Source organism: Carettochelys insculpta, chromosome 7 (genome assembly GCF_033958435.1).
Source record: "Carettochelys insculpta isolate YL-2023 chromosome 7, ASM3395843v1, whole genome shotgun sequence".
Lineage (NCBI taxonomy): Eukaryota > Metazoa > Chordata > Testudines > Carettochelyidae > Carettochelys > Carettochelys insculpta.
Window position 1 is genome coordinate 44526412 of NC_134143.1, and position 18398 is coordinate 44544809.

General features: G+C 39.8%; 1 protein-coding gene across 3 annotated transcripts in view; it reads right to left on the reverse strand.

The window, feature by feature from the left end:
* Positions 1-361: 361 nt before the first annotated feature.
* Positions 362-18398, reverse strand: part of ADGRA1 (adhesion G protein-coupled receptor A1) — a 513902-nt gene continuing 495865 nt past the window's right edge. For all 3 annotated transcript variants that reach the window (XM_075000431.1, XM_075000430.1, XM_075000432.1), the window contains 2 exons: positions 10535-10630; positions 362-4330 (listed from right to left, as the gene is read on the reverse strand). In XM_075000431.1, the coding sequence (XP_074856532.1) occupies positions 3109-4330; positions 10535-10630 (1318 nt within the window). In that variant the 3' untranslated portion in view covers positions 362-3108. The remainder of the gene's footprint in view (positions 4331-10534; positions 10631-18398) is intronic.

Sequence of the window (18398 nt, forward strand, 5' to 3'; positions counted from 1 at the left end):
TAACTCCTTATTGTCAGTTGCCTTTATCATTGTCAGAAAAGTATTTTTGAGGCTGAAATTTCTCATGCTTGATCTCAGGCCAGGAAGTGATCTATAACGTCTGTTCAGTTACTTGTGTTATTCATGCACAACTAAAAATATAGTACTCGGGTGGATTACATGTGCATATCCAGGAAGGATTTGTTAGTACAATATAGCTGCTATATTGTACATATTTCTGTGGCTTTATTTTTATGTCATAAGAAATCAGGAAAAGTCATAATGATTCACTGACTCTGAATGATAAAAACAACAATGAAATGATCCCATTTATCTTGGAAAAAAGTCAAAAGCACAGAAAGAATTTTGGTCAAATCTGATGTTATAAAACATTTTTAAATTTATTTAATATCATGTTCTCCTACTCTGTAGTTATATAGTTCTGAAAAAATAATATGCAAACAGATTATTGCATAACACATCTTTTCCAAATTAGCCCTGAAATATTTACTGAATCAATATTTTAACACAATAAGAGAGGTGTTTTATATTTAATGTTAATTTTCCAGAGAGAGATTTATCACATAAGATATTCTGTGGAAAGCAGCACCTATTTTACTTCTTTGTAAGCCATTATGAAGATCATACACAAGCCTCTCAGACAAGACGGCACAGGTGACAGAAACACAAGCTGAATAAAGAACCTCACTGAGAGTGTTCTAGCAAAGTGAATATTTCACCTGGTCATGTACATGGGATTTTTGCATAATGGTCTACAGACCCCGTAGGATTCATCTATTACAAAATACACTGCTGAGATACAGAGAAGTGATATCTAGCATTATGTCTATGCTTGCTTAGGGCTCACTGTCTATGTGAAATGAGAATAAAATAATATTAAAAGGAAAATAATTATTGAACAGAAAATATTGCATTATGCAAACAGTGAAAAATACTGTATTTTAGTTTTGAGACAGTTCAAGCGCATACAGCATATACATAATAAAGCATACATCTTTTTAACCCCCACATCATTTAAAGAAGCTGTCCTGAAAAGGTTGTACATTGGCTTAAAACTCAACAACCACTTAGTGCATTCTTCCTGCTCACCTTTTAAAGACACATATAATATAAAATGGGTACATTACACTGCTGTAGTTTACAATCTATATTTCAAATTTACAAAAATACAGAAAAACAAGACTTCTTGCACTCAGATGCTGAGCATTAACCCTTTGAGTACTAATTCCCACCTGCAACACTGCAGAACACATTTATCTGACTTACGCACTTTTATAACATTACAACAATTATAATTGTCATCTATATGCACACTCTTAGGAAATGTATTCCCACATAATTAAAAAAAAGAAAGTATGGACGAATAAACTGAAGCTAATAGACAAATGATGGGTTGAAGCACCTAAATATTTTTGCAAAATACATGTTTTAAATTGACGCTCCATCAAGGGTGCTTTATTTTTTGTTTTGTTCCCCATAGCAATGTATCTGTTACCCAAGCCTGCGTTAGGCTGTCACAGACTGGTTCATATGGCCACACAGCATTGTGCTTTGTCTTTTTATTTATGGAGCCACTTTTCTGCTTTCATTGCAGACATTTTTCTTCCAGCTCCGTTTCTATTCACATTATATAACTCATTCTTATTTTGCAGCCGCCTTGTTTTAAAGAGTAGTTTCATTTCACATAAAGATAATTATCATTCAGATCTGTCCCGTGAGCTGATGTTTTGTGTCCAGACATTCATGGAAATATAAAAATCTTCTTGACAAAAGCCTTGTTAACAGAGAATGTTACTGACCTTAAAATGCCCTATGGTTGAGCAGAATTAATTAACACAAGTAACTGCTTTTGAAGGTCAGATTTGCATTTAAGGATAAAGACAATCTGAAATTTTCTGGGAGGGAAAGTGGCTTTCATATAAGATGTGAAATTAATAAACAAGTATCTGGAAAGTTATGTTTCTTGAAAATGATCAAACATTCACTTTCCTGACAATTCTGGACTGCATTTTTCATATGATTAAATAGACAATATAGTATTTACAGTCCGAACTACAGTAAGCTATTTTTAAGAAAATGACAGTAGTCCTCAAAGAGTTAATGAGAAAACTGTTCTACCTAAACGGATGTTGAAAGGTTATTGTGACGCAGCTTACAGATTTGTTCAAAAGGCATACTTTACAAAGAAGTGTGAAACTGGTTGAGACAATTGCTATTACACTGCACAGTGTCACATACAATGAGTAGTGCATGCTCCTTAAAGACATTAGAGTGGACCCTTATCAAAGCTATCATATAACCTTACACAGAGGATTGTGCCACTTAAACTAGTGCAGTAGTGATTTTTTAGTAGATTCATAATGCTCTAGATTAATACCAACAGGGTTTCCACAGCCTTTTACAATACTTGTTTTACACATGTAACACTAGAAAACAGCAAATGGTATATCCTGACATATGTCATGCAAAATACAACCAATACAGCACCGTAGATGTAACAGACATTACCTAGTACTTCTCTCCAACAAGAAAAGAGACATAACAGAGATTGTACATTACATGATTTTACAGGCCAATATGCTACAGAAGATCTTTAGAGGCAGTATCACTTTGTAGATCTAAAAAGCTGTATCAATATTTTTATAAAATCCTGCTCCTTACTTTTATTATTTTAACTTCTGATTAAAATCCATGGTACAGTAATAATAATATGTTACAAAAATAAATACGTAAAAGATGCTGAGATGTATATAAAAAAGCCTGAAGTTACCATAGCCTTAAAAAAAAACCCCTAAAATAATTAAAGTGATGTCTTTCTAAAGGAATACAGTTCTTCGTAACAAAAGGATATTGCCTCTTATATTCAGTCCTTTAGGCTTCAGTTCCAAATTCCTTCCTAGACAATTTTCTAATACTCTTTTAAAAATAACTTTGAAAACACAGCCTCTACTTCTCTCTTTTAGTCTCTTATTCAGAAAACAGAAATAAAGGTGGAAAACCTGTACAACTTGTTGATGTGCTACCCAAACACGTAATCTTACTCAGTTTAGAATAAAAACAAAACTAAGGATGAGCTGAGTTGAAAAAGACAATACAGTGGCCAACGAACTACACAGTAGTTTCATTCTTCCAAGGACCAGTTTTGATATTTCCTGTACTATCTGAACTGTATATCATGGCTTCATGCACATTTCCCTTGAGAATTCCATTGTGATTAGTTGTATTAAATGGCAATGATTGTGTCCGGGGATGCATCTCAAAATGAGCTGTATGGTGCACAGTGTCACTTTCTGGGATTTTAGTACAACTGTATATTACAGTACTTGCATCGCTACTTTCAGGCTGGTTGGTAGTAGGATATGCATCACTTTTTGCACAGCAAGCCCGTCTGTGCCCCGACTGACTATCATGCGTACTGTGCGGACTGTCTGTATGTGAACTGTGGATGCTGCCGTCAATGCTTGAAGGAATGTGATAGGCATATTCTCTTTCTCCGGCAGATCTATGGCGACTGAAGTAACGTGGCTTAGTTCTGCTTTTCAGACATCTGTGAATGTGCATGTTGGGCCTGAAAGTCCCCTCGTTATGCATGTGTATGTGAGCTTCATCATCCAAAAGTTGATCACAGTGAATTTTTGCACAACATGGTGTAACTGGTGAAAGGCAGTTAACATGGTTTTGAACAGCCTGTAGATTAGTAAGCTTGCAATGACTAGCAGCTGGATGATTGAAAACAGCTGATTTGTTAGGACATGGTGACTCCTGAAGACAAGGTGAATGCACCTGTGTGTCCCCATTGACGTTAACCTTTGGGCGGACATTAACTTGTACAGAATATGTGCTTCTTCTAGATGGGCAACAGGACCACCAGCAATGCCATACATCATCTCGCTTTGCACAGTGATGGATAAGGATGAAAAGCCCCAAGGTTACACAAAATGCTCCATAAAGGCAGCTAAATATCATATCCAAGAAATGTCCTTGTGATACCGCAAGTGCTCCAAAGGTCCAAGTGGCAGTAAACAAGAACAAAGTGAACGCTGCAGCTCGAAGCTGAGCCTTAAACGAGTGCTCATTTTCCAGCAAAGAAGAAGAAATCATGGAGCATGTTGTCTGGGAAATTGACCCAGCGTCTGTAATATGACTATGGCCCACTTCAGTACTTGCCAACCTCTGCTGATCTTCTGTCCTTTCTTTTAATTCATATTTGCGTTCTGGATGACGCCTCAATTGCACGTATGTGCAGAGAAAATAAACACAGGTGACGAGCACAATAAATGCTACTGGCCCATAAAATGCACCAAGGCTAGGTTCCCAAGCCATCCAACAACTGCAAACAAAATAAAGAAATAAAAAAAGTAAAAAATCAAAGTAATGTAAACCTAAATTTGACATAATGGACAATAACTTGTCAAGAGTGACTATGCTGGTTTTGCTTTAACAATATGTTATCCCTTTGTGTATGGAGAGCTCCCATTAATGTCAAGGAAACTATTAAATGTTAGTCATGGGAGGCAGAGAATATGATAATTAAGGTTCATTATTCAGAGTCATCACCTTCAGTCCCATTAAAGACATATTTGGAATGAGATGCTTTGGACTGGATTTACTGACTTTTTTAAAGGAAATAAAACATTCTAATGTAGTTTATTCCTGCTGGATGGAGTTTTCCAAGGAGATTAAGGCCGTGTCTACACGAGCCCCAAACTTCGAAATGGCCACGCAAATGGCCATTTCGAAGTTTACTAATGAAGCGCTGAAATGCATATTCAGCGCTTCATTAGCATGCAGGCGACAGCGGCACTTCGAAATTGACACGGCTCGCCGCTGCGTGGCTCGTCCAGACGGGGCTCCTTTTCGAAAGGACCCCGCCTACTTCGAAGTCCCCTTATTCCCATGAGTCCCAGTTTGGGGCTCGTGAAGACGTAGCCTAAGTGAGTTAGGCACCCAAATCCCATTGAAATTTAAGGACAATTAGCCACGCGATTCCTTTAGGCACTTTTAAAAATCCCAGCCAAAATAAATTTTGTCAAGACCTAATAAAACTATTAGATCTTTATTGCAGGTACTGCATGAGAAACACAAATGAATAGGATTTACCTATTATTACAATTTTCAGTTTTCTTTCTGGTAGGGGAGAAGCGGAAAAGCAACAGCAAACTGAACAATATGTAAGAATAACCACCGGAAGCAGACTCAAACCTGGGAACTCTGGCGCTTAATGCATGCAGTTTGAGATAAAAGCCAGCTGGCTCTCAACTAAGACTGTAGAGGAGACTCATTCTTTCTCTCGGTGAGTGGTCCAAGTACCACTACATGGGTCAGTGAACCACAGTCTTAGGTTTGTAGGTTACATAAGGTAAAGGAGAGAATCCCCACCATACAGAAGCACTGATCACAAGATCCTGCACTAAGGACAGCTCTCTTGCCCCAGTAGTTGGAAAATAAAGGTGGCTTTGAGTGCTCTCTGTTTTTGGAGTTGCTACAGGCTGTCTTGTTAAGTCTGAGCAGCCACAGAGCTTTTAGAGAATCTTTCTGAACACTGTGTTGCTCAGGCCATGCAAAATGGCTGTAGCATGGGACAATATCTGGCACACACTAGCCACGGTTATGCTACAGAGCTCTGTCAACAGAAATCACTGTTGGAAGAAGTTTCCAGACAAGACTTCTGTTGACAGAGTGAAGCCACACATAAAAGTCAATCATGCGAGTGTACCGCTCTGTTGACAGAGCAGTCGCCCGATCATTCTCTTGGCAAAACAGGCACCCGGAAACACAGCAGACAGGGCTGCCCATTGTTCTGGATCCCCTGTCTGTCGAGAGAAGACTTCCCAGAGTGTCCACACAGCCTTTTTGTTGACAGAATCTGTCAACAACAGTGTTATGCCTCATGGCTGAGGGGCAGAATGCTGCTGGCGAGTGCTGAGTTTTGTCAACAAACTGTCGACAAAACACATTTTGTGCGTGGATGCTCCACCAGTTTTGGTGACAAAACCTGGGTTTTGTCAGCAAAACTCACCAGTGTAACCATAGCCACTGTAAATAACACAACCATATTACATTTAGAAGATCAACTACATACTAGAGCTGGAAAGTGAGGAAACACCTTTCCCTCTGAGCAGCCCTGTATATAACCCTTGATATTGTTGCAAGCTGTAAGGACCCATGAGATTATGACCTGGGGCAGCTGACATTCCCATATCACCACAGGGACATCATACAGAGCCCTATTCAAAGAGCTTTGTGAAGATTAGGCACAGCAGGAAGTGCCACCCAAAGGGTCCAGATTGAAAACACTCTGCAGCCTTCTGATTGGTCCCTGCTCATGATGTAACTCTGGTGTGTGGCCACCTACACAGACTTCTGATCTGCTGTGTCTCTAGACCTCACCTTGCTTTCTGACTTCCAGTCTCCAACCCCAGCCTGACTGACCCTGACTCTGTCCCTCATTCTCTCATTCCCTCCCCCCACCAGTAACAGGCTCTGAAATCCAGCCCCCAACCCCAGCCTGAACTGATCCCAGCTCTAGCAATTACTCCGATCCATGCTCGTGGACTACCAACTTCTGGCCATTGTTGAGTTGTGGAAACCAACTCAGGTATGATAGCAAGGCCAGACCACTTACCACTCTGGTCCTTTACACTGAGACAGCAGAAGTCACTTTACCTCTAGTGCTGTTGTCATTCGCACAGCATGGAGAAGAGGTAAAAGAAGAGTGTTTCTTTTCTATTTATTTCAAACCAAACATCCGCACTTGCTAGCTAGGGGAAGGGAGGGTGGATGGAGTCTGTTCTTGAATACGATTGCTGTTTGGGAAAAACTTGCCCCCCAAAGACTCACTTCTACTTCTCTTTTGAGTCCCATTTCTGATATGTAAAGAGTTCTCTTAAGCCTGCACTGACCCTTTCACAATCTCCTGTGACCCACTGATATTTAAGTCAGTGAGGAGCCCGCCATGAGCAAATGATCATTTCTGCAGAAATGCAGATGTTGAGATGGATGAGTGGCGTACACAAGAAAAACAACATGAGGAATATGTTTGTTAGAGGGACAAGCTCAAAGAAACTGTCTAACAAAAAATTGAGGGTGTGCAGGTTCAAAGAGTTTGGTTATGTAAAGCACCATCTTGACAACTATGTGGGTAAGAGAGGGCAGATCAGGACTGAAGGAAAAAGCCAGAGATGCTGACCCAGGAAGAATGGGATGATACAGAAGATGACATTTTCATGTGCTGTCATAGGAGATAAGACAACAAACAGAGCACTTAGGAGGCAGAGGATTCAGAGTGGACCCACTTAAATGGGGCTGACTCACGGAAGAAGAGAAATAACTCATTCTCCCGGAGGGAGATGATGTTCATTGCCTTCCCACAATCATTCTCCAGAGCTCACTATCTACACATGGAACTCAGAGCGAGAGGCAACTCAGACAATGTGCTGTGGGCTGCATAATGCAGAAAACATTGCGTGTGTCAGCAGGGCCAGATTAACAATTCTGAGGGGCCTGGAGGTCATAGATTTTGTGAGTCCAAAAATGATGGGTTCAGTGTCCAGGAGGGGGCTGTTGGGGAGCATGCTGGGGGGGTGTGAGGTCAGGGTGGCAGATGGAGGGTGCAGGGGCAGGCTACAGGTGGGGATGTGGGGTTTGGGTGGGAGGTAGGGTGGAGGAATGGACTAGGGTTCGGGTGTGGGGTCTGGGAGGGAGAGAGGCTGTGGAAGGGTTCAGGAGATTTGGGGATCTTATCTGGCATAGCTCCTATTTGGTGTGTGCATGGGTGGTAACAGGTGGTTCCCATGCTGCCCTCCACTTGCAGGCACTGCCCCCCTCACTGCTCCCATTGGCCAGGAATCATGGCCAATGGGAGCAATGGGGGAAAAGCCTGCAGGTGAGCCCAGGGACAGAGAGCTTCCCTGCACTCATGGTGATATGGCTCTAGCACAGGGCAATGGGAAACGGCAGCATACAGAGCCACCCCCCCCACCCCCAATCAGGCAGAGCTGGCCAGGGATGCAGCACACAGGGGCTTAGTGTCTGAGCCCTCAGCCTGGGGCCCTGGGCAGCAGCCATTATCCTTTCATAATCTGGCCCTAGATGTCAGCAATGGGCTCTTAGGGAAAGAAATGTGGACAGGAAGAGTCATGAGGCATTATTTACAATACTTACAGTCAATTAATAAAAAATAGGGTTAGTTTATAGCCGGTGGTGTGCACAATTCTTTACAGGAGAACAGAAGCCTCTAATAGTGGCTGGAATCCATCTAATACAATGGTTCTCTCTCTTTTCCACGCTGGGACTCCCTCACACCGTATTCTCTTGTAACCATTTAGTAATGTGTGGGCATACTCTCCAAGCTCAGAACCCTCTCGTCTGCCAAGGTTCAGTGCTGAGATGTTTTGGAGCTTGAGCAACATTTACATTTGATTATTGCATTTGCATTTTTGATTCGGGACTCTGATTTTTAACAAATGCATACAATTTATTATTTATTTCATAAGCATCTCAGGGATTAAGTATTCTGTCCTTCTGACAGAAGAACAAGGAAGTTTTACTCCCAGGGTCACAGGAAAATAGGTTAACACCTACTTTTTATTTCACAAGTATAACACACCAACATATGGTCAGACATTAAGTAAGATTTTGAATGTCTGATGCAAAGTGAAAACCTGAACATTTCCCAGTAGTCTCAGAAAGTTGCTGTTTCAATTGGAATCTCATCATGGATCACTTCAAAAATCAGTTCCTTGCTTCCATAAGAACATGCTGAAGTTACTGCACCTTTTCAAGCAATCATGTTTTGAATTAACATTATTAAAAATTAATCAGGCACATAACCCACTGTGCTGGTATTCCATTTGTATCTTTCCTAGATAATTTGATAACCTTCCCTCACCTGCTTTCCAATCTTTGTACAGATTGTGATATCTGGTATTGATTGTCTGTGATTAAAGAAGCACCACTTCTGTAGCTGTGCCAAAATAGAAAATGTCTCACAGATTTATGAACATAAATAATCAAGTCTTTAATATATTGTTGATTATAAGTGATTGTCTAATTGTACACATTTGAATAAATATGTTTCGAATATATGATGGGGATGGTCTGTGAGGTACCAGGCCAAGCAGATACAGTTGCTTAGGGTCTCTGCTAATTTACTATTTAATTTTATATTTAAATTCTCTATGAAAACAATTTTGTCAGGTCAAAGCTTTAATTATTAGGACTTTTCACATTGTTTCCAGACAACTCTGTTGCCACTCTTTCCTTAGCACCTTGAGCTGTATGAAGATGCATTTTCAAAACATGAAAGCATTAATTGAAACTGAAGTCCTTCCAAGAATCCGTAATCCTGTATTGACACAAAGGACTGAAAGATCCATTCGTGCACTGATCATTGGCATAATGAATCATCTCCCTGAAATCACTTTCAATTGCTATTCTAAGCCAATTCCTGCTCAGCTCTCCAGGCAAAATGCCTAATGGGAGCCTTTCTTGGCACTCCCACCCCCAGGCAGTAAGAACATATAATGTAGTTTAGTAGCTAAGATGCCTGAAGAAACAGCACTTGTCAGTTGTACAGCCACCTTGGTGAAACTGGGTACCAGAAGGTTGGGTCATAATTGTAGGACAATATTGCTGGCCTGCTTCTAGCTGATGAAGACTCAGGAATGTTTTTTTAAAGGGAAAATATAGGGATTTTTTAAAAATACAATTTTGCTGACATTACACTAAGGAGTTCTTCGCCTACAAAGAATAGTCTTTATTGTCTTTTAGTGTTGGGGGCCAAAAACGTCGACAGCACTGCTTTAAAACTGCCACGTGTTAAGTATTTTGTAGCAGTCATAACGATACGAAGCAACATGGTGCGGGGAGAACATCTGGGCACCAGACAGGTACATGAACGTCAGGGTTTCTGGTCAGCTCAGGGAAGTGTGGTACTTGTACCTCTGTACAAAAGGGTGTTCTTTCATCTATGCCCACATTAGGGTCTCTCTGATGAGAGTGAGACAGCATTGTGACTGTCAGTTGCACATGCGTGCAAGGAATGGAGAAGGTCATGTTGAACTGTTGCATCCCACCCTGCACAAACCAAGCAGAGCTCATTGCAGTCTGGGCATGCTGGCTAGAAAGGAAACTACATGGTAAATCAAATCATAGAGGCATAGTCAAATTTTTGTTGTTTTCAGTTTGCTGCTGTAATCTTTTCTATACAATATATGAAAAAACAATGTGTTATTACAGTGAACGTAGCAACAACAGATCTGAATCTCTTCTCATTTACCCAGATGTTTAGCAAATGTAATTCTACTGATATCAGTGGAGTCAAACTGGTATAAAAATGATGGTAAGAGAGAAAAGCATCAGACCCCTAATTCAGACAAAGATCTTTCACAGCCATTTTCCATGCAAACCAATATAGAATTTTATCTTATACTTTATGCTTCTGTCCCTTATGAAGGCTGTAGCATTTATTGGCATCTGACAGAGCCATGGAACTTATTTCTGAGAGTATTTTATTGTAATATTGTATACTTACTATGGGGCATTGCCGTCAATTCCATAATTATTGATGTTGGTTGCTGCCGTAATCCCACATATAATAAAAGGAACACCTCCACTAATTAGATAAAATCTGTCAAGAGATAACAATTGATACTTTAATTTTCTTGGTTTGCAATTGCTAAAATTGTTTTGTAAAAAGATAGCTGCACAATATAGCCTGAAAAATTAAATATCAATTACATAAGACCAGAAAATCAAGAAAATACAAAAAAAATTGAAAACCCTATATTAAACAAAACAGCAGAGGGTTAATGTTTACATCAGTCTTTTTCAGAATTCCCTCTCAGCCTCATGACTTGTTGTTTCAATGTGTGTAATTACAGTTAAAAATGTCAGTAATGAGAAAGTTATTACAAAAGCCCAAATAATAACTTACTCCTGCCACTTAAACATTTTTGCTTTATATACATAAAGTGTAAAAAGCACTGTAAAAGCAGACAATACAGCCAAGACTGCTGTTTATGGTCTATATCCAACCTAAATTTTCTCAGCAGCTTCTGTCCAACAGAGGTTCTGGAATCACAATAATGGCTTCCTAGCTGACAACTCTGAAATGGAGTTCTGGTGGGTGAAGGAGAAAAGAGGTGGTCCATGCGGCAGAGCTTGCTGTCCATACAGGGAAGCCCTGCTAACTGTGATGAAGGTCTTTCCCTCTAACATATGGGAATTTTGATGATAAAGCCTTCCTCTGCCTACTGCTCCTCACCAGTGCAGGGTGCTGAGCAGCACTTACACTCACAATTTAATGTTCTAATCCTGCATCTACATCCACGCAGGCAAATCTCTGAGCCCCTGACCAAGCCTTCAGAAAAAAATCTAGCAAAATATACATTTTAATCCTTCATTGGATGCTTGTATTAAAAGATCGGAACACACAATTTCACACTCACTTAACTGGTTAACACCACTTTGCTTGGAACTCAATTGAGCTCAATAAGGGGAATTAATACTAATACCATCTGAGTTAAGCATCAGTCATTACCATTCGCTATCAAGCTAAATCAGACTCCTAAGAGATGTCCCTTTGAAGCAGCCGCGCTGTTTTATTATGTCCACATTCAGCAGAATGCACTGCAATATTATTTCAGAGTTGTACAGTGCCTTCTCTTCCAAAGCAAAGAGCAAAATTATGCATATAATGCAGTACGGAACTGTTGTGACCGATAAGACAGAGAGCGGCAGACAACTGGTGCAGAGGAGACTGTAGAATAGTTGTGGCGGTGGAAAGCAATTTTGTTCAGTGGCCCAAGGAGAAAATTCTGATTTTACAGACAGTGTTAGGCTCTTTGACATCCATGCTGAAAACTTCAGTCTCTAAAGTGTTTGAAAATTCCACCTTGTCAGAACCACTGAATCCACTTTATCTGGCTTTAGAATGAAGGGCTGAAATAACCCTATCTAGATTTGAGTCTGTGGCTGTAGGGACACTACACAGTTCCAACCACAGAAGCAAGCCCCTCCTGCAGACCCTGAAAGCTCTGTTACTTCTGTGTATATGATCTCTGATCTCTAGGTAAACCAGCTTTTCTCTATGCAGAAACAATTCCTTTCTTCTCAATCACCCCTCCACTATGAAAGGGATATTTTTTTGTTCTTCACACAATGGCTATGTCTGCACTCGCCCCCACCTTTAGAAAGGGGGAATGCTAAAGAGACACTTTGGCAGATGCTAATAAGGTGCTTCCATGAATATGCAGCACCTCCTTAGCATAATGCCAGCTGCATGCAGTTCAAAAATGCCACTTGTGAATCTTGTGCCACTCGTGTAGATGAGGGCCTTTCAAAAGGACCCCCTGAATTTGAAAGCCCCTTATTCCTAAAACCAAATAGGAATAAGGGGCTTTTGAAGCCCAGGGGGTCCTTTCAAAAGACCCCCGTCTACACGGGCAGCACGTGATTCGAAAGGGGCAATTTTGAATCACTGCAGCTGGCATTATGCTAATGAGGCGCTGCCATATTCATGGCAGCGTCTCATTAGCATCTGCTGAAGTGTCTCATTAGCATGCCCCTTTCGAAAGGCAGGGGCTGGTGTAGACATAGCCTATATGTCCCGTTTCTCCAAACAAAAGGGGAAATCTCTTTCTCACACAACACATTATTGTGTGTGATTCTGAACTGAGATCAGAATTTGGATCTTATATTTTCCAAAGCCCTGTTCAAACATTAAATAATATCGCAGTCATTGTAAAATAATACTTCTGTAGAGTGGAGAATCAGAGGTACAGTGAGTGCAAGTAACTGTCCCAACATCATCTATTGGGCAAATCAGAATCAGACTTTGAATCCAGGTGTATTGTTTTTTGTTTTGTTTTTTGATTCCCAGGCCTAAAATTAGAGGTCACTTTAGAAACATCAGCAATGTCTACACTACAGCTATCTGTCAACAGAAGTTACTGTCAGAAGAGATCTGCTGACAAAACTTGTTGACAGATTGCAGCCACACATAAAAGCGGATCGCTCTGTCAATCCGCTCTGTTGACAGAGTGTGGCTGGGCTGCCTGGCTGCTCTCTCATCATAACAGCCAACAGAAGCCCTGCTGACAGTGCTGTCTGATGACAAAGAAGCCCTCTCTGTCAACAGAGGGGCCCCCAGAGCGTCCACGTGGCTTTTTTGTCGACAGATTCTGTTGAGAAAGGTGTTCTGTCTCATGGGGGAGAGGCAGAAGGCTGTTGATAAAAGTGCTAAATTTTGTTGACAGTATGTTGACAATATATTTTAGTGTGAACGCTCTGTGGGTTTTGTTGATGAAACTCTAGTGTAGATGTAGCTATAATGATCTCAGAGCAAAGCCTATAGCACACTTTGCCCTAAAGCTTCATGCTGTAAAAACAAACAAAAAACAACCAGCCAATCAACCAAACAATTCCAACCCAACACAAAATCCCCTTCATGTGTTTGAAAAATCTCCTTTTATACTTAAGCACATTTCCAAATGTGGCTCAGCTAGATCTCAGTGATTGCTACAAAATAAGCCATGTCCAGAAAAAAAAATCCATTCAGTCATTGTTACTTTGTAATTATGTAATCATTCTGCAATCTGAGCTGATAGGACAAATGTAATGTAATCAATTCATCTTTTTGATTAACATACTTCAAAACTGGATGAAGTTTTCAGAATTTTTTAAAAAAATGAATCTGGTAAAGACAAAGCATGAAAAATTTCAGATAAATTTGACTGAGAAAATTGTAAGAAACACAAAAATAGGGATGTACAGATCTGTATAGGAAACATCGCATTTCAACCTTATGTATAGTAGTCAGGAAAAATTCACTACATTAAATTCTATGTATACTCTTACACATTGTATATTCTTTACTACTACATACGATTGTATATTTTTGAGCACTGTACAATATTAACCTCTTTTACGTGTTCAAAAGAAATCTTGCTCATCAATATCACACAGGGCACTGTGTTTTCTGCTGGTAATTCTCAGAAGCCCTAGAAGAAATTACCTACGGGATGCTGCAGAAATGTAGTAATAGCTAGACAAATGTCTCTCCTCTCTGTTAAAAGCAGAAAAATACATTCTAGTTGTGACATCAGGTGAAGTCAAATGTTTTCTGCACCCAAGGCTCATGGTACATATATCTATTGAAGAACAGTACTTGCCCTGTCTCATTGCTGCTTTATTTTTTAAAAAAAATCCCACAGGCTAGAAATGATTCTTTGACTATAGGTTCAGGCCCCCTGCAGGCAGAGGACGTCCTCAGAAGACATGCCTTGGAGAAATGAAACTGGGTAAGAGATGAATGGCACAAAGCAAAAGGAAGACACAACAGGGAGAAATGGGAGTTAAAGTTTAAGAGTTATGTTATATTTACTTTGGAGCAGGAACCATGTTTTCATATTCATATGAACAAAACCTAGAACATTAAGGGCATTGTAAATATTATATAAATGAACAAACAACAAAAATCAGAAGGATGAACAAAGACAGAAAGGTTATTGTTCGGAATGATCCAGAGGAATCTAACTAGTAGGTTAGGACATTTAGATAATTTATAATAAGGTCTATGAATTATTCGAAGAGTTTGCCAAAAGAAGTAGATGATGGCTTATTGTGTGTGTAATTAAAAATGACTAGACAAAGCCCTGGAGGAAATACTGCTGCGGACAATTTGGTAGCAGACTGGACTATGTGACGTAATATGTTTTTTCAATCTTTTGTTATTATGCAATGTTTTATTGTTAATAGAAGAAAAATTATAAATGACAATTAATTCTCAGAGGAAGCCAAAACAGAAGTGACAATGCAAAGGAGAGAAAAAAAAACACAACAATGAAAAAAGCAAGAGAAAAAGTTGATAATAATTAGTAACATTGAGTACTTTTATTGAGCACTTTTCATCTGAGGGAATTAAAGTGTCTGATAACATTAATTGATTTAACCTTACAAACCCCTTGTGTGGTCGATAAGCATTATTAACTTTGTCATACTGATGAGAAAACCAGCTAAGTGAGATAATGTGGTTTGTTCAAGGTCACACAGAAAATCTCTCTCAGAACCAGACCTCTGGATTCCTATTAGTGTGTTTTAAACACAAGACTGTCTTTCCACTCTTAGAGTAAAAGGAGGGGGAACGGGTCACAACATGCCATCCAGGAAACAGTTTCCACCTCAAGGAGGTTACAAGAAATGGGATTTGCCTCCTCTTGGAGGTAACAAGGGCATCCCCCTTCACGAAATTCAGACATCTCTGGGTACTTAGCAGAAGGATAGAGGACTCACAAGGAGAGCTCTTTGCTTCTTCTGGAGTTTGTTGATGCATGGGTATCACTGCTTATATCTGGACATTGCTCCCTGAAAGGGTGTGACAGCATGTAGAAGGAACTTGATTGAGTTAAGGCTGACACTTAATACTAGCTGTCACCTGTATTTTCTTCTTGGATTATGTCCCCAGCAAATTCAATGGAGCCCAAACATACAGAATTGTGGGTTCAGTGGGGTTCTTTTGATATCAGACTTAGGAGACACAGGTCCATTTCAGCTCCTTGCCCTGCAATATATACTGCTTTTTTCACCAGATTTTCAATTACTTTCCTCTACGCATCAGGAAAAATTAGGGGAGATATTTTTGCCCAGTGACCCAAGCACAGTCTCATACTATACCCAGTTTTGTGGTGTGAATGGCAATTTTTTTTCCACAAATGAAATAAACACAAATCTCTCCATCACATCTTCTTCTTAGGTTACTCTTCTATTTTTTCATACCATCAATCTTTTTTCATGGATTTCTTCAGTTCCCCTTAACTGTTATATACTTACTCCCCTAAGTATATAAAAGTTAAGGGGAACTGAAGAAATCCATGAAAAAAGTACCTTACCTCCTTCTAAAACTGCATACATCTTAGCTTTGTGCCCTTTGGCTTTTCACTTTCTAATTACGTTCTCCAGATTTACATACAAGCCATTCATTTTTTTTTACAATCCAGTTCTGTTTGGGCTTCACTCCCCATAACTAACAATCCAAGCTAGACTGCATAAAAGATGTACAGCCAAACCAGTGCCTTCACTTTGAAACTTTATTTTTCCTAAATAGCTCTACTTTCTAAGTGCCCACTGACGCATCATTACATCTATCTTAAGTGTCTGATTTTTGAAACAGGATGCCATACAATTTTAGAATTATTAAAAGATGCGTAGAGATATGGACTAACAAATGGATACATGAAATTGGCATGCATAAACTTCAAACAGGTGAAGATATTTATTATTCAGATTGTGACCTTGTTGGATGTATACAATCTGAGCAGTTGTATCAGCTGCAGCAATGCAGACTGCTAGCTAAAATAAGGCCTCCCATGATCTCCTTTGACATCTGCATACCTTTATTTACTTCAATCATACGCTCCTTGCATTTGAAGGAACACCTATCCTTTGCACCATCTCACACACACAGGCATGCATGCAGGAATGCACACACTTTTAGAAAAGACAAATCCTCTAACATCTTTTATGCAATAGCACACATATATGATAACCCATGAAAACATCTTTTCGATCTCCCATCCACCTTTCTAGTTCTTTTCAGGCAAGGAAAATAAATGACCCTTGCAATGTATGCTGCAGATTGATACAGTGCAATTTTAGAACTACATGAATCCCTAGAGTGCTGGTTCCATACCTGTGGCCTGGTGAGGATGGAGTTATGCAGCTGATTAGGAGGCTTTTTAATCTCTCTCATTCCCCATACATGATCTGTTTGCACTGGAAAAAAAACCCAGTAATATCAGAAAATAGAGCTAGTTTCACCAAGAAGTGTGGCTATATCACAGTTTATGCAAGTTACAGCTTATAACTGATGCTATCAGCAGTGAAATACACTGGGAGGTAGGAAGATAGAAAAGCCATACTTATGGGTGAAACCAGCTATGACATCATGGAGGCTATGTCTATACTAGCATTCCTCTTTCAGAGGCATGTAAATGAAAGAAAGTGAAAATGCAAATGAGGTGCAGATTTACATACCGGACACCTCATTTGCATATTCTTCTTTTGAAAGAGCTTCTTTCAGAAGAAAAGCAGTGTGGACACGGCTCTTTCAAAAGTACCCCATATTTGAAAGGACCCTTCTTCCTGGAAAAAAAAATTAGGAAGAAGGGTTCTTTTGAAGATGGGGATTACTTTTGAAAGAGCTGCGTCTATGTTGCTTTTCTTCTTTCGAAAGAAGCTCTTTCAAAAGAATATGCAAATAGGACACTGGATATATAAATCTGCACCTCATTTGCATTTTCATTTTCCCTCATTTGCATGCCTCTTTCAAAAGAGGAATGCTAGTGCAGGCACAGCCTGAGTGTATTACTTTGGAGCTGGCCAATGTGTATAGAAGGGTTTGGGGTGGGAATGATGCTCACAAATGTGCACAGACAGGGGAAATGGCTAAAGAAAATCAAGGAAAACTACAGAGAAGCAATAAGGGTTCTACAGAGAAAAACTGATCTTGACACACAGCTTATTTATGTAATACTTTAGAATCGTTTTAAAGGGAATTTAATTCAAGGGGTAATTCTATACATAAAGGCAAATGCCAAGAAATGCCTGAAGCAGTCCCTGAAGAATGCTTTTTGTTGTTTACATTGCTGTGGGCACTAGGCCACTTCCTTGTCAACACTCTGAGTCAGAGCCTGGGAAAAGGCAATGCACAGATATGTTAAAAACACCCACACTAATGTTCTGGAACATGCATACTGCACATATGTTAAACATTATTTTTATATACACTGACAGCTATAGAGAGACATTTTAGAAATATAAGAACAGTGAAACACTGACTCCTTTCCTTTCCCTCTCTACACCCTCCAAAAATGTGTATTGTTGTGAAGAGACACAATACTGTGGGCACTTGGAAGTTGCGCGGGTCCTTCGAAATGTCCGCAGAAACACAGCATGCCGGTGCTTTGAAGTTGCTAACTTCGAAGAGCCCGCAGCGAGAATTAGCCTAATGAAGGGCTGCATAAGCAGAGCTGCACCTCATTGCTATTCTTTGCTCAGGCAGCTTACTATGCCCCCTTTAAAGAAGGGGGATAGTGTAGATACAGCCAGAGAGACAAGACGACTGAAGTAATATCTTTATTTGATCAAATTCCATAGGTAAGAAAGACCAACTTTCAAGTCACGCAGAATTCTTCACATCTGGGAAAAGTACTCCATGCCTCATTGCTAAATTCACCATAGAATAGATTATTTAGCATCAGTAGTGCATATTCTAAGGGGGCATTCAAGGTAGAGCAGCACATTAGCATCTCTGCAGTCAAAGACCAGAAAATGAGGGATAGCGAGTTATGGATTGCTGTAATAAGCCATCAATCCAGTGTTCCAATTCAGTATATGAT